The 17,086-nt window shown below is 39.0% G+C and overlaps 1 protein-coding gene across 7 annotated transcripts in view; it reads left to right on the top strand.

Annotated features, from left to right (window-relative positions):
• The window catches only part of CNTNAP4 (contactin associated protein like 4), a 236,167-nt gene that overhangs the window by 56,021 nt on the left and 163,060 nt on the right, over positions 1-17,086 (top strand). For 6 of the 7 annotated variants that reach the window (XM_006087061.3, XM_023752542.1, XM_023752543.1 and 3 more), the window contains exon 3: positions 15,100-15,293. In XM_006087061.3, the coding sequence (XP_006087123.1) occupies positions 15,100-15,293 (194 nt within the window). The remainder of the gene's footprint in view (positions 1-15,099; positions 15,294-17,086) is intronic. The other variant, XM_023752540.1, reaches the window with a different exon arrangement.

Genomic DNA, 17,086 nt, shown 5'->3' with positions numbered 1-17,086 from the left:
AACAGCAGTTCACCCAACAGCAAGTCTCACTTTTATGTCTGACCACAAAAAATTTTACCAGGGTGGATTCAAATGTGACAATGGTATTCTAATTTGGATTTTATTCTTACTTATAAATTTAATGAACATAAATCAACTCAGTTCCCTTATATTACAAAGTTCCTATATGTAACAAGCTAGATTGTGAGAGAGGTAGTATTTGAGCTGCAGTTGAGAGATGGAGGAGAGAAAGTCCTGGTTGATTAAGAGACAGGAGTATATACAATTGAAATGAAATTGTGGAGAATGACAATAGACTTCATAGCCAATTGTATGGTTTTCTGAAGCTCCTATGCCAGATTGAAGTTGTATTAATGTTGTTCCAAAAAAAGGTGCCTTTTTGTTACCAGGAGAAAAAATACCCAACCTGCTATTACCAAAACAACTCTGGGAACAATGGCTTAAAAACAGATTAGTTATTTTAGAGACATTTATTGAAGATTTCTAGAAAGGGTAGGCCACAGGCAGGAAAACCATTTCCTGTCTTCTTCTCCAAACCCTATAAACTTATTCACACCCCACTGGCCTTGCTTCATTCTCCTCATCCTAGACGAGCTGCCCCCAGGTCTAAAATGAGTCATTCCACAGCAGCCTAATTCTTTGGACTTCCTCCGGACTCCTATTCCTTCAGTTTTACATCTTTCAAATATCCCTTCCACTAATCATTCCTTACTCTCAGCACCACCATCCAGAAAGCTTTCCAAGTTCTCAGCCTTGACTTTGCCCTCTGCCTCCTCCTAGTCCTCCTTGCACCTAATATCTGAGGGTCACCACAGGTCACCAGGTCCTGCCAGTTCTCCCTCACTGAGATGTCTCAGATGCTGTCATCTGTCATGTCTTTTCATTCTTTCATTTACTCAATTCAAAACGATATCGCCAGCAACCTGCAAGTAAACACAGAAAATCATTTTATAACTGAGTGGTTGAAATGATAAGGTGCAGATAATGAAAAGGCTAAGGTGACAATGAAAATCACTTCGGAGGCAATATGGACCAGGTTTGGCAATTTCTATACATATAGACATCTCTATATTTATTACTCAAGGGAATAATTAGAAATGATCCCAAGATTTTAGTCTGATTGAGTAGAAGATATGAAGATGTGGCCATCTGGTTTTCACAGGAGGGAGGGCATCCATTTTTGGAATATTGAATTTGCTATATATATATAGAGAGAGCATCCATGAATAGATCTATAGGAAGTGTTCAGAATTTGGAATACAGACTTCAAAGGGAAGTCAGAGCTAAAAATAAAGATTCAAGCTTCATCATCCAAAAACAAAAACTAATCATTGCAGCGACAGGCATGATAAACATAGTCCACTGAGACTATAAAGTAAAAGAGAAGAGAGTTGTGTTAGCTTTTAAACAAAAGCAGAGAAAGGGAACTCTATGAAAGATGTTGAAAAGGGCTGGCCAGAGAGGTTGAGAAAAATAAACAAATGAGAATTTGCAGTGTCACATGGAGCTAAAGGAGAGACTTGCTCTCAGTGACAGATTTTCGATCATGACTTCTGATCTAGAAACATTTCCTGATGCTTTTTTCTCTGTTCATTTATTGAGCCAGGTGGATATCCAAAGGTACAGGATGTCAGCATGGTAAAGCAAAAAGCTTTGTGTGTTTTTTTTGTTGTTGTTAATTTATTTTTTAAAATGTATATTTTTATTGATTTCATAGAGGAAGGGAGAAGGAGAGAGAAATAGGAACATCAATGATGAGAGAGAATCATTGATTGGCTGCCTCCTGCATGCCCCCTTCTAAGGATTGAGCCTGCAACCCTGGGCATGTGCCCTGACCAGGAATTGAACCGTGACCTTCTGGTTCATAGGTTGATGCTCAACCATTGAACCACACCAGCTGGGCTTGTTTTTGTTTTTAATGAAAGCATCATCTCTCAAGAATCATGAAAATCATAACTTCATTATGAAAACTCTACTTGTAGATCACCTGGGAATTCCATGTAATGCCCATATCATCATATTATCCTCCTGTTTTTATGTTAAGGAGCATAAAAGGCTTGGAAATTTGGGTCCAGCCTTGCCTATAATTGTGCAGAGATGATAGACTTTAGACATTTTATGAAGGGTGTATAACTCAACACAATATTCGTCTACTCAATTATGCATCTGTTGAAGAGAAAAAAGTGGCGCCTTTAAACAAAAATATAAAGTTCTTGACATTTATGTTTGACTATTGAGCTTCGCTGACTCTGGAAATATTACTTTCATATTTCCTAAAGTTACAAATTGCTAATTAAAAAAAAACACACTTTATTGAAGTATGACTGTGTCAGGGCCCAGGGCAGGCCTCCCCCAAACGTCCCACATGGCATATTGATTATTTTGAATTAAAGTTACTTAAGTGACAGCCAGTGCAAGAAGAACACTCTGACCCTCTGACTCTCTGTCCTCCTGAAAGCGGGAGATAAATCTCCCGTGTGAAAGGTGCCCTCTCTGCACCTGCAGGCTAATGAGGGAGACATCCTTATCGCCAGCCGGGGAATTCAAGGCCCAGAAACGTGTATAAACACACCTTATTTATTTATTTTTTTTACTAATTTGCTACCCAAGCCCAAACTTTGCTTCGATTCCTCACTAATGAGCACCCAAATGTAAGTTTCTTTGTCCTGCCAATTCTTCACACATTTGTTGTTTCTTTGTCAGAAAGCATAAAAGGCTGACTGCTTCTTTCATATCTTGGAGCATTGTTTATGATCTCCCGTGTGTACAAATTAAATTGTTGTTTTCCTCTCCTGTTAATCTGGTCAATTATATTTTTAGTCCACCCACAAGAACTCAAGTGTGGTAGAGGGGACATTTCTCTCTCCCTGACAATTGATAGACAGAAACCTGTATATAGTTAATGTATGCAACTTAATGAGTGATGGAACCATTACCCTAATTAAGGCCATCTACTTATTCATCACCTCCAAAATGTTCTCCCCCCCCTTGGTTATTTATTTTTATTACAATTTAAAAAATGTTTTTCTCTGTTGTGCTAGTTTTCAAAATTATAATGCCAAATTCCCAATAGCAACAACAAATTGACCTTCATTTTATTTTCAGAAAAAGAATATAATAATGCAGTAACAATTGCAACACAATAATCAGTGCCAGTAATCGATTCTTCATTTTGGGTAGCACAAGAATTTGCTCTTTGTAATTACTGCAGCTACTGTGCCCCGTGCTGCGTCTGCTCAGATGCTGTTTTTCAGGCGCCACATTCTTCTCTGTGGGAACAGTGTGTGGGAACGCGCAGGGGTGTGGGTGAGATTCTCAGTAGTGCCAGGAGCAGTTTGAAATTGGCTGGGCAGAAGCAGACCTATTTCTTTGTCCGTCTTTTCTGATCCAGAAAATGTTTGCATTAACTCTCATTCCCAGCTGGAAGCACTACTTTATTATGACTCAGTGGATCAATATACACTGAGAACCCCGGACTATGATAGGTGGCCTGACAATTGTGTGAAAGGCCTCATTGGTTTGAGTGGAAATGAGGTTGCTTTGTGAGACTTTCTTTTTATCAAAAAGGACAATTTAGAACTTTCCATTATACATTACAAATAGAAATAGGAGAGAGATAAACAGAGCAAAATGAGATTTTTTTCCCCCCTTTCGGCCTGTACTTCCTACCTTTCACATCACGACAGGCTCCATCATGCTCCCTCAAAATGAGCTGTTATTTATGTTGGTGGAGGCAGGGAAATAGTTGCCTACTCTTTTTAATACAGAGTAGTTAGTGGTATATAATTTTAGAAGGTATTTATTTCTCGGTTTAGGAGAAGCAATGATAAAATTATAAGTTTGTAAGCATAGGTTTAAATCAGATTGATCAATAAGTGTCTTGATTAGAAAAATCACCCAGCAGTGGTTTGTTACATTTGCATCTAGCCTCTATTTTGGCATAAGATAATATCCCAAAATCAAATACATTGAAACTTGATTTGTCTTATATACCATAGTAATGAAATCATTTAAAACACATGCAGTAATTGATAATTTAAAAAAATTTAGATGGATGTCAGTCACTGGTAAAATTAATGGTGATGTATTATAATTTTGACACAAATCACATAAGAGCATATTTTCCTCTATAGTTTTAATAAAACCATAACTCTTGTGTGCTCCTCTATATTTTTACATAGGCTAAGAGCCAGATGGGGTTGCCTAGGGGGCTTGGATGTCAGAGGAAGCAATTCATTTGTGTAGCTAAAGGGTCTGCAATCTGAGCGTTTCTAGAATTGAGTGTGTGCAAGGAGAATATTGTACCTGCTGGCTTCAGACACTAAGTTCTATTTGTAACCTACTCCATGATGCTATTGTAAAACATTATATCTGTTAAAGCCAGTGGATTGTGTGTGTGTGTGTGTGTGTGTGTGTGTGTATTTTTCAGGTTGTACCAAAAATCATTGTTACGTCCAATGAATGCTTAGTGGCTCTGCTGTAGAGTGCTAATATGGCTGTATCAGTATTACCCATAGGGCGGAATATTTTTTGAATGAGATAGGTGTATCAATTCTGATTGACTACCTATATATACATGCAAATAACCTTGTTCTTGACAATCCTCATGTAGTTTTATAAAATCATAATTTATATAAAATGCATAATTGGCAGTGTTTGGGATGTTGGGCACACAAACAATTAATCCTTTCCCAGGCCAGTTTAAATCTGTGAGTCTGTAGGTTATGTTAGTAGTTGAGGAATATCATGGAAACACCATGTATTTTTCAATATTGTCCAAACTTTAGCAGCTGTGAGTATTGTAAAAATTAAAGGTGATCCCATTTGTCCTTCACTCCAGAGACTATTTCCTGTATGTGCCCACATATCAGACCACTTCAAGCCCCCGCACCTCTGCTGGTAAAATAGCCACCTTTAGTTGTGTCTGTATTTTCCAGGGAAATTCTCAAACTTTCTGATTTTCTAATCTTTCCTCTGCTCCTTTCCAAAATGGCAGTAGAAACACGAGGAACTCAGATGACACCATGGCTTGTTTGGGTGGGGCTCCCCTGGTCCATGTGGGTTCTTGCGCTGGTGTCCACTGCGAGACCATTGGTTGGATCCCGTGTCCAGGTGAGTGGTATCTGCTGGGTGTGGTTGCGGTGGTGCTCGCCCTGGATGGTTGTTGGTGTGCATTGCCAAATTTAGTGGCCAATCTGTTCCTTAGACTGTCCTTTTGGTGTAGGCCATCGCCCTTTGCTGGCTGGGCCCCGTGACACTTCTTGTTGCTATTCAGCTCAGCTTTCCTGAAACTGGCTGTGACATTCTTTTGATCAATAGGCAGAATAGAGGTGCAGTCATCTTTGTACTTTCACTGCCATGTGGAATGGCTTCTGGGGAACATGATTCTATAGGTAGGAAATGACAAACACATTGTTCTTTTAATTTTTAAAAAATCATATTTATTAGTTTGAGAGAGAGAGAGAGAGAGAGAGAGAGAGAGAGAGAGAGAGAGAGAATTTGTTGTTCCACTTATTTATGCATTTTGCTGGTTGATTCTTGTATGTGCCCTGACTGGGGATCAAACCCTTAACCTTGGCACATCAGAATGAGACTCCAACCAACTGAACTACCCAGCCAGGGTGAAAACACATTATTTTAATAAAAAAATATCTCCTGACAAAGAAAAATCCCACTGGATTGGGTTAAACATACAGGAAAGACTTAATTCAAGACTAATAGAGGGGCCCTGACCAGTTGGGCTCAGTGGATAGAGCATCGGCCTGCGGACTGAAGGGTCCCAGGTTCGATTCCTGTCAAGGGCATGTACCTTGGTTGCGGGCATATCCCCAGTAGGGGGGTGTACAGGAGGCAGCTGATCGATGTTCCTCTCTCATCGATGTTTCTAACTCAACTCTCTATCTCTCTCCCTTCCTCTCTGTAAAAAATCAATAAAATATATTTTTTTAAAAAGACTAATAGAGGGGGTCAAGACTGGCTATAGGAAGAGAGATTGAACTCAATTCTTTGAAACAAAAGGTGGGGAAGTTTTTGAGCCCTTGGTTGAGCTAGTGGAAAAGTACTAGAGAACATTGTGTGTGGGGCGGAAGGAGGAGGGAAATTGGTCAATTTGGTTAGGCCATTTATGTTTGCTAGTTGGTGCTTATGGGCGGCAGGCTCCTCCCCTCCCACAGAGACTGGGAGACTGGGGCTCTGTGTTCTTGATGATTCATTTCAAAGGGCTGACTCTCAGGTCCTTGGGAAAGACATTCTTGAATTGTAGAACTGGAAAGCTGCTTAATGAAGATTTATATCTCAAGGGGACAGATAAATAATTTACAATAGCAAGTTGCTTAAATTAAATGCTCTAAAAAAGGGAGGTCAGAGACCTGTAGTCAGGAAGAAACCTGTCTAACATTTAGTCAAGCTGAGGGAACATTAAGACTATCTTGGGCACAAGTACCACTAATAATTTTTCCCATTGCCTGGAAAATAAACATTTCCACAATGAAATAACACTTAAAAAGGAATATATCATGGAATTAAGTAAAGTATGTGTATTTAAGATTGAATTATACAAATATCTAAACCTAGAGGTAACCATATCTCAGTAATTGGAAACACGGACTATGTTAATATGTTTTAGTATTTGTACAAATTGGGAAAATATTAATGACTTAATCAGATGCTTGGGATTGGTTTTGCACTTTTGTACCTTTTTGATCTGTGCCCTAATACTGGCTTTTCTGATCATGATGGGTAAATAATGTCTATTGGGTACAAGAGAGTGACTTTGGTTTGTTGATCCAGAAGAAGTGATATGAGGACATTTAACTCATGACAGCTTATCATCTCTGTCTGGCTGGGGAAGATTTTAAAAAAAAGGTAGGAAAGCAAAAAATGATTTTCCACCCTCTGGGGTATTGTCATTTTGTTTTTTCTGATGCATGATGTCATTTGCTAAGATGACCTGCCTCACTGTACTAGATCTAAATAGAAACTTTTAGAAAAGTCATTATAATGGATTTAAAAAGCAAAACATGGGCAGGTCTTTATTATCATCTGAATTTCTAGACATCATGTGCTAAAAGTAACTTTTCCAAAACTGTGCATTTGAGTGAAATAAAACTTACTGTGATGAAAAAAATGAAGGCACAGAATTTGGTGTTTTTGTAATTTTGTTCTAGCTTTTCAAAGGAAATTTGGCTGTCCCCAAAATTGCAAATCAAATACACAAATCAAAATGCCTGAAAAAAAGAAAAGGATGTAAACATTTACTTTTCAATCCACTGAATTATTAAAGATTTCAGAAATGTTTGATCTGGAAATATAGGGCTGAGAGTCTGCCAGTTTGCCGTGAGGGGAAATTGATCAACAGCAAAGAACTAAAACCTACGCGAATTGAGTGAGGTATTATTAATTTAGAACCTTTCTGGAGAAATGAAGTGAAAAGCATCTCTCTTCTTTTTATCACATCAAAAAATCCAAAAACAAAGCGATAAATATATCTAGGAAACAAAGTTTACAAGTTATTAAACTGTGTAACCTTGAGGCAGTTGGTAGTCAGCGTGTGTGTGTGTGTGTGTGTGTGTGTGTGTGTGTGTGTACAGGTGTATGCTTGTGTGCATTACCCAAATGCTTAAGCTTTTTGTTTTGGAACCTCATTGAAAATACCCTTCCTCAAATAAAAGTGTCCTGTGATTTTATTTAGTTTGGCTCTAGTTCCAGCTTTGCTACTATTTTGGTGTATGAATTTACAGTCTTGTATGCATATGGCTACACATTTATTTTGTTTCTTAATAAAGTAAACATGTATTAATCACCTACTATGTGTCAGACAGTGTGATGAACACTCAGGATCTGTCAGTGAGCAAAATAGGTAAATAATTCTGACCTCCTGGATCATACATTCTAATAAGGCATGATAAAGGATAAATTATAAGAAAATTATATGTTGGGTATAAAGATGTCAATTTCTGTTCCAAAATGAAAAGTGGTTTATAGTAAGATAAATGAGAGTAGGATTGATGGGTAGGAGGAATTTAAATAGGGGAGGTCAGGAGATACAAACTTCTGTGAGAGGAATCAGATTTGAGCAAAGATTTGAAAGCAAAGATGTTTGCGCAGTGGGGAAGAGCATTCCAGGCAGAAAGAGAGCCTAACAAAGCATGGGGTGGGAGTTGGGAGAATGGCTTAAGTTTGCTCAAAGAACCTCAAGGAGGCTGTTGTTAAAGGAGGCGGGCAAGCTGGGATGAAGAGGACAAGAGGTCAGACACAGGTGGGAATGGTGTGTGTGGGGGGCGGATCATGTAGAACTTTGTAGGCTGTATGCTAAGTGTAAAATTGAGAGTGATTGTGGGTACAGGGATGGTTTTTTATTTAACCTGTTGTGCAAAGAATGGAGATTAAGTGAGCAAAGGTAGAAGCAGGAAGATTTGTTAGGTGGTATTGTGAGAATCCAGGCTAGAGTGATGCGGCTTAGCAGTGAAGGTGTACCTGTGACGGTGGGGAAATGGTCTAGTTCCAGAGGGGCGAGTCCTACCAACAGCATTTTTGGTTGTTTGGTAGTTTGGTGAGAGAAAGAGAGGAGTCAAGCACAACTGCATATTTTTTCCTTTTGTCCTGAGAAACTGGAAGAATGGAATCGTCATAAACTGGGTTGGGGAAGGGTGTGACTAGAGTAAGATTTGGGGGAAGAATGAGAGTTTGGTTTGGAAAACATTAAAGGTATTAAGTAGGGAGTTGAGTGTGTAAGTATGGAGTGCAAAGGAAGAGGTGTGAATGGAGATATAAATTAAGGAATTATTATTTAATATTTAATATTTATATTTATGAAGTAAAGAGAGGTTACCCAGGGGGGGAAGTGGAGAAGAAGCAGGATGAAGGATTGGGCCCTGGGCATCTCACCCTTAGGAGATGATGAGAGATAAAAGGAAGAACCAGCATGGAGCCTGAGAAGAAGCAACCAATAAGCTAGACAGAAAATTAAGATAATGAGTTTTTTGTGCGGAAGCTACGTGAACAAAGTATATCCAGGCATTGGGAATAGTCAAAAGAACAGATCTCACTGATTGGAAGGAAGACTGAAATCTGACCATTCAATTTAGTAACGTGGCTCTTTGACATGCGCAGATGAGTGGTATGAAGTGAAAGTCTAATTGGAGTTGGCCTAAGAGAGAATGAATGAGAAAAATTGCAGAGAGTGAGTATGGACATCTTATTTGAAGAATCCTATATAATAAAATGCTAATATGCAAATCGACCAAACAGTGGAACAACCAGTCGCTATGATGTGCACTGACTACCAGAGGGAAGACACTCAACGCAGGAGCTTAGCGAGAAGCTGGGCTCATGGCTGGCGAGTGCAGCGGCGGTGGTGGGAGCCTCTCCCGCCTTGTGGCAGTGCTAAGGCCCGCTCCCTCAGACATACCCCCCCACCCAGGGCTCCCAGACTGCGAGAGGGCACAGGCCAGACTGAGGGACACCCCCCCACCCCGAGTGCATGAATTTTGTGCACTGGACCTCTAGTGTTAATATGAAAAGCAGAAACATGTGGAGTGGGGTCAAGAGAAGCTTTTTTTTTTCTTTCTGACAGATGCTTATACATTGATGGGGATGATTCATTAAAAAGAAAAAAATATAACGAAGCCCAGGAGAGAGGAGCATTGGCGAAGCTATGACCCTGGGTAGGTTCTGCACACATGGAAGGGGCTGGTGCAGTGAGGAGGCACAGGGACGCTCGGCAGATGCAGCTGGATTCGGGGGTGCTGACCATGCCACCTCAACTTGGTCTCACTTCATCTCTCAACTCTGCTTCCCCCTGTGCTGGCTTCACTCAGCAGGCTTTCCGCAGTAATAGCTGCTAAGCTTGATGCCGGAATCCTGTGTTTTCAGCATTGACAGCAGAAAGGAGGATTTCTTTTCCAATTGTCCCAACAAAACCTTGGACTTGCCCCACTGGCTTGGGTCAGGTCACCTGTGCATAACAAGCACTGCGACCAGGGGAGGTGATGATGCCAAGACTCAGGAATGCACCTGAGAAAAAACCAGCAATGCACACAGCAGCAATAGAGTCATGTTTCCTTCCGGCAAAAACAACTGTGCTGGCAAAAATACAAAGCAGTTAAAGGTTCCTAATGGTGGCTCGGGGACACAGCAGACCACTTAAGGGAGTCAGACCAATATTGGCACAATGTTCTTTCTGTTTCCTTACATTATTGTAATTTAATGTCGAGATCAAAATGATCTGGGCAACCTTTAGACCCTTGGGGAAGGTTGAAATCACATATGGAAAAATAGTCATTATCTCAGAGGGAGACTTTTCTATGACAATTTTAATAAAGCCAATTATTTTCTAGAAATGTAGATGCCCTAATGGTGGCGAGGATTGCATTCAACCATGTTCACTTGTGAAATTCAACCATGTTCACTTGTGTTCTGTGCCTTTGAACATCTGTGTCCTTTAAGGCTTTAAGTCTTAAGAAAGAAATGTAGCTCCCCTTTCTGTGTAGTTCTTACCCTTACAAGGTTGACAAACCGATAACTCTTCACTTTCACTAATGACCAACAGGAATGGAGGTCATGCCATTTTTAATATTAGTAGGGGATACAAAGGATTCTTTACTATATTTTAAGGTTTTAAGCAAGAATATTTTTTCTTCAAATTTTCATTTTCACTTCCTTGAAATTGTAAGATGTGTCCCCATGACCACAAGTAAATATTGGTGATATCTGGCAAATGAGATATATGGGCCTGGAACATAATTCATCCAGCCAGTTATTTATAGTCAAATAAGCCTGAATAAATTATTTGGATATATTCTTGGGATAAAATAGAGCACTACAGGGTAATGATAGCTGTATAATTATTTCAGGAGTAAAGAACTGAAAAGGATATGATTTTGGAAATGAGATCCTTACACAGATTTAAATTGTTTTAAAAGTAATTTCTTATCTACACTAAAATGATTTGTGTAATATTGAGAACATTTAATTTGCATAATATTGGGAAAATTTACTTAGCTTCTGTAAATCTTTTTTTGAAGTTTTACTTGAAAATAAGAGATGTTAAGACATTTAATCTCTAAATAATTAAGTTTAATATGGTACATAAAACTTCTAGTAGAGTACTTAGCATAGAATAGGCACTGGATCATTTTTACTTTGCTTTTCTTTCTTGGCAGTTCATAGCAACATATATTCTAGAAGCAAGTTCCTTAGGAATCTGATGTTTAAAAGTGGTAGGCGACACTTTCATAAGAGATGCCTTGTTCTGTGGTCATTCAGTAACTAAGCTTTTTCAAAGCTCAGCTCTATTGTGATCATAACTCTTTGTTTGGAGTCAGTAGCAATAATAATGGCTTTACAAGTCAAAAAGTAACAACTACCATATACTCTCATGCTTGCTGTGTGTGAGAGAAATCAATTGATACTTAATATGTTTTCAAAAATGTAATGCTCATAGCAACACTGCAAGACTTATTTAAAAATAAGTTGCATCAGTAAGAGGACCAAGGATGCTTGGGTCATATCAATGGGGAGGGTTTTTATTTTTAAACGCGAGTTTTCAGGCTCTTTTATGAAGATTCAAGGAATGTGTTGTTTTTTTTAGAAAAGACTTATGAAACTTTATTATGCCAAATCTCAGTAGAGAGGCCAACGCAGGAGAAAAATGAGGGTGGAATAGGGAAAGGGAGATGGCAATGTGGGGGGAAAATGAATGAAGGGACAAGACTCTTCTTTTTGTTTTGTGGGACAAGTGTCTATAACCAAGGGATAGATGGGCTTATGGAAATACGGTCTTTGGTCTCATGGGTATTTGTCTAATGTGATGTTGAATATATCGTTGTGTTAAAAGCATCATTGAAGACAAATAGTGCTTGGCCAGCAGCTGAAAAGTTTGGTGAATGAATAAAATAAAGATGCATTATTGTATTTCATTTTATAGTAATTCAGTTTAAAATTTGCTGGAGAAAGCCATTTCTTTCTCCATTAAAAAAGCATCTGTGATAATAATGTATCTCCAGAGGGCTAGGTGGTTTGGCAGTGGCCATATGACTGGGGCAGTCTGACCTCAGCTGTAATCGAATCTTCAAGTCACGTCACTCATGTCCCTGCCTGTCATCATAGGCTGGCACTCCGTCTCTGTCTCTGTCTCTATCACTGCATTTTCCGTATCACTGTTTGACATTTGTTTTAAAATTAAAAGAAGCATAATACTCCATCACACACACCATGTGTGTCTGCATAGCTGCATGGCTTAAATCTAAGTAGGACTCCCTGTGGCCCCGACTTCTCACTTGGTAAAGCCTTGGAGCATCTGAATTTCCATTACTTTATTGGTGTGCCTCCTTGATGATAGAGCTTAATTTGCATATCAGTGGTACCTTTTCAGCACTGGTGAGAAATTGAAATGTTCAAGGTGAATTAATCGCTAATGTTTCAAGTTGGCTCCTGCAGCTGTGACAGTGAGGGATGGGGAAGAGGGAGCGGTCAGTGAGAGGCTCCTCTTTTTCCTGGTGAGAAATGATGATCCAGTTTCATCTCACTGAAATCACGCCTTCCGTGTCCTCCCTGTGCTTCTCTCAGGTGTTCACGTTTAAAATACTGGTCTGTAAAGGAGTGTCAGAAAGCCAGAGAAATATTACCTAATTCTGTATTTTAAAATGTATCCTCATTATTAACTTTAGACCATTACAATGAACTAGAAAGAGCAAGAACCAAAGTAATCAGCATTTTCTCCCAGGTATGTGTTGATATAGGTAACATTCCAAATGTAGAAATGTCCGGTTAAGATGATGGCGGGCGGGGGCACATGCTTCATGCTTTTCCATCTTTTCTATGTGAATAAATGATAAAAATACAGAGAGACAGGCAGTTGCATCAGTAAGAGGACCAAGGATGCTTGGGTCACATCAGGCCCCAGAAGACTTTCCACTTCCAAATGTTTACTAGGCCCCGGGACAGAATAGTAAAGTTAGATAGGATGGTGGAGGAAGCTACACACTCGCCCACTCCCATCATGTGCCCCCAACACTGATCCCCCTGGAGTCGGGTACTAGATAACTGGGGACAACCCATTGCTCTGCAGCCCCTTCCAATTAGCCAACCCACAGGAGCCCATAAACCTACCTAACCACACCCATTTATTAGCTGTCCCCAACAGCTTCAACTTGTCACCCTGCCCATGGTGCATCTCCCTGCATGGCTCCAACCTTCTCTTCAAAAAGTTCTGCCTTTCATCTATCAGAGTGTCAGTGTGTTGTGTCTGACCTCAAAATAATTTTTAGCCCTAGCTGGTTTGGCTCAGTGGATAGAGCGTTGGCCTGTGGACTAAAGGGTCCCAGGTTCAATTCCAGCCAAGGGCACAGGCCAGGATTGCGGGCTTGATCCCCCCCAGTAGGGGTCATGCAGGAGGCAGCCAATCAATGATTCCCTTTCATCATTGATGTTTCTATTTCTCTATCCCTCTTTCTTCCTCTCTGAAATCAATAAAAATATATTTAAAAAATAATTTTTAAATCTTATAAAACAGTTAACACAGATGTGTCCCTTTAGATCTCACAGTGGCGTGTGCTGCACCACAATAGCAAACATTTATCGGGCATCTCTTGGCACTAGAGCCTGTACGCTTGGTTATCTGAAATGGCATATGTGTCAAGTTTAGTGCTTGTTCAGTTAATGCTAATCTCTATCTAAAATGTCAGACCTTATCAGAGTCTCAAGGTGGATGAAAAATAATGGGGGAAAATAAACACGTATTATTGTTCCTATTGGAGTGTTATATAATAGGTGTTCCGTTTTAATAGTATTGAATACTAGATAATTGTGAATCCAAATATGTGTCAAACTCTATTTCAGGACACTGACAGTGATTATATATTACTTACATAATCAGCAGTGTCAGTATTACTTAAGATAAATATATTCCCCAAATAAAGTATTATTATTTAAACTGAGGAATGAAACATCTTGAGACATACAGTAGTCACATCTATAATTTTCTTGTGTGCATTGGCTAAAACAAAACAATGTTTTGTTCTACAGATATTTCCTTGAATATGCAACAAACTTCTATTTTTCACTTCCGAATGCTCAAGCACAACTTGCTCTGTGACCTTTTCCATGATTCTCCCCTCCACCACCACCATCCTCTCCTCTCTCTTCCCAGATAGGATAGAACCAGTGGTGTATTGGTAAACTGGCTGGGGTGGGGGCGGGTGTTGAATAATTGAGACTGGCAATTTCTGTGATTTAAAATACTCCTGCCACGGCCACTTGTAAAGATGGCTATGTTTAACAATCGGCTTGCAAATTCCTGAAAATTTAATGGTCTCTCACACACTGTTGCAAGCCACTTTCTGCAGGATAGAACTCTCCATCCTTTATGGTGCTATTGTTCCCTGCACATGCCCCATCATTAGCATTTTTCATGTTGTGTTTCAAATATGCTTTAAAAAATGTTTTTATTGATTTTGAGAGAGAGAGAGAAAAGGAGAGGGAGAGAGAGAGAGAAACATCGATGAGAGAGAACCATTAATTTGTGCCTCCCGTGCACTGTACTGGGGATTGATCCAGAATTTTACTGTCTGTTTCTTATGTAAGACTATAAACATAGTGAGGGTAGGGATAATTTCTTGACCATCTTTGTAGTCCTGGTTTAATGGTGTACTTCTTACTCTAAGGATTCAACATGATCATATGTAGTTTTCTAGTTCCACCATAGTGTGAAGGTATTCCCTTAAATCCAGTTCTGAGCAAAGAAATTAAAGGCCACATCATTACCCAGTAATGCATGTGGGCAGTAAACATGCTATTTTCTAGTGTTGGCAAGAATCTCCACCTGTTGAATTAAGCACTTTAAACATTCAATGAGACCCCTAGTTCTTCCCAGTGTCAGGAGGTTCTAATACCTAGAAATGAATATAATTGACATAGACTCCATTCATTTATATTAAACTCTTGTTGCCCCACCACCTCCTACATTTAGGAGAAGTTTTATGCTTTGGATATTTGACTTCTTCAGTTCCATAGAGGAATCAAGTCTTACTAGTATTTCTTTTCCACTAACAAATTTTGAACTAATTTTTTTTTGCCAATTTTCTTCTATTTTCACAAAAGGAGCTGGTGGCTGGTCTCCACTTGTGTCAAACAAATACCAGTGGTTACAGATTGACCTCGGAGAGAGAATGGAGATCACTGCCGTGGCCACCCAAGGCGGATATGGGAGCTCCAACTGGGTGACCAGCTACCTCCTGATGTTCAGCGACAGCGGCAGGAACTGGAAACAGTATCGACAGGAGGACAGCATCTGGGTATGTGTCTCCACAGAACGCATAGTCTCTCAGGGAAAGAGTACGGTCACCCCAAGAAACAGAATCTTTAGAATTACTTAGAAAATATTTTTCAAGAGAAAATACAGTAATATTTATTTTCTAATACATTTTATGATCTAATTTGTGAAACTACTGAATTTTAATTTATTTCACAGAGTCCTCAGAAATTGAAAAAAATCTGATTAGTCCACTAAATAGTGTGAAAGTCTAAGAAATAAAACATGTATAAAAATATTTGTTTTTTTCAATAATATAGTAGTTTTGTACTTTTTAAAAGGTTGGTCAAAAGAATTTATCTTTTATTTTCTCTGATGACTCTGAGATTTCTGAATAAGTCACACCCCCATTCCCAGTATATGGAGGTTTTTATAGATAATATTGGAGTATTTATGATTTATATATATGATTTATATATAAACCATTCTCTAGTGTTTTTAAAGTGGGTATGTATGTAAAATGGTATGTTGTGTGGACAGTGGCACAGTTCCTATAAGAGAGAGATGGACAAGGAGGCAGTGTGTAAAAATGTGGGTGGTATCTATAGTTGACTGATTGTATATAAATGCCTGGTGGAAGAGGGAAGCTAAAGGAAGTTTGCTTGGTGGTGAAGCAAGGACTTCTTTGTTGGTGTATAAAAGTCTTAATATGGATCTTTCATTGGATAGGGACAACATACAGCAATCAAAGAACTATATTTTCTCCCTCTGGCCGAGCTGCCAGAACCAGAGAAAATGAGTAACTTAATGAAGCATCATTCTTAGCACACAGATAATTTGGAAACCTATTTGGGCACAGAATGATAATTTTCTTTGATCAGTCAACTGCCTTTCTTTTGAAACTTCCTAGAACTCCTTTATACATTATAAACTCGCTGAAGAAATGGACTATGATTCACTCACCTTTGTATCTCTGAAGCACTTGATGGCCATTCCTTGCATTTTATTGGTGTAAATTGAATTGAGAACTAGCCCTGTTCTTTCTCTAGAGAGAACAACAGTCGGGCTGGAAGAAGTTGTTTATTGGCATTTTTGAGAAAAGCTGCCTTTAAACCCAATGCAGGTTGAAGTTGTGTATAAGAGCGAGAATAACTGGATATTATGGTTGAATTAATTCCATGAAAATCATTCAAACTAGGGGTAAAATAAACAGCAATTATGAACCAATAACAATGAAAGCTTAATGAGGTATTTATTTTAACTAGGAGTTTGAATAGTTTTTTTACTCTTTTTCTAAATTGAGCATTGGATTTTAAACTAGATAAGGAGTGGCAAAACATGCTAATATTTAGCTGTGTTAAGTAAAATGTATGTGTTGACATTTTTAAAGATGGTAGATCAACCATGAAAATTGTTTTGCTGTTCCTCAAGCTTGGGAAATGCCAAACCAAGACAGTGCCATTTGCCTTTTTTGGATACTCCTATTAAAGGTGAGGTGCTGAGGCTGAAGTTGTGGCACAAATAATACCCTTACCTAATCCAAACCAATCCATGTAAAGACAAATGGCATCTAGCACAATTACCGGTCAAGGTAATATTTTTTAGTACGTACTGTCTTCACCTTTTGAGTGTGAGCACCTGAAAATAGAGGCTGTACCTTCTAACCGTTCATCTCAGCATCATTTCCCAAGTCCTACCTGTACCTGGCATATTGCAGGAAAATACTGTATGTTTTGTTGGATGAATGCATGAAGGAATGAATGAGTGAATGATGAATAAGTGAAATACATTTTTTGTAGGGTTCTTTTATGATCACAGTAACTAAAAGTGACTCCT

The sequence above is a fragment of the Myotis lucifugus genome, unplaced genomic scaffold (assembly GCF_000147115.1).
Source record: "Myotis lucifugus unplaced genomic scaffold, Myoluc2.0 scaffold_35, whole genome shotgun sequence".
Classification (NCBI taxonomy): Eukaryota; Metazoa; Chordata; class Mammalia; order Chiroptera; family Vespertilionidae; genus Myotis; species Myotis lucifugus.
The sequence above is the reverse complement of the archived record's forward strand: the minus strand, read 5'-3'. Positions and strand labels throughout refer to the sequence as shown.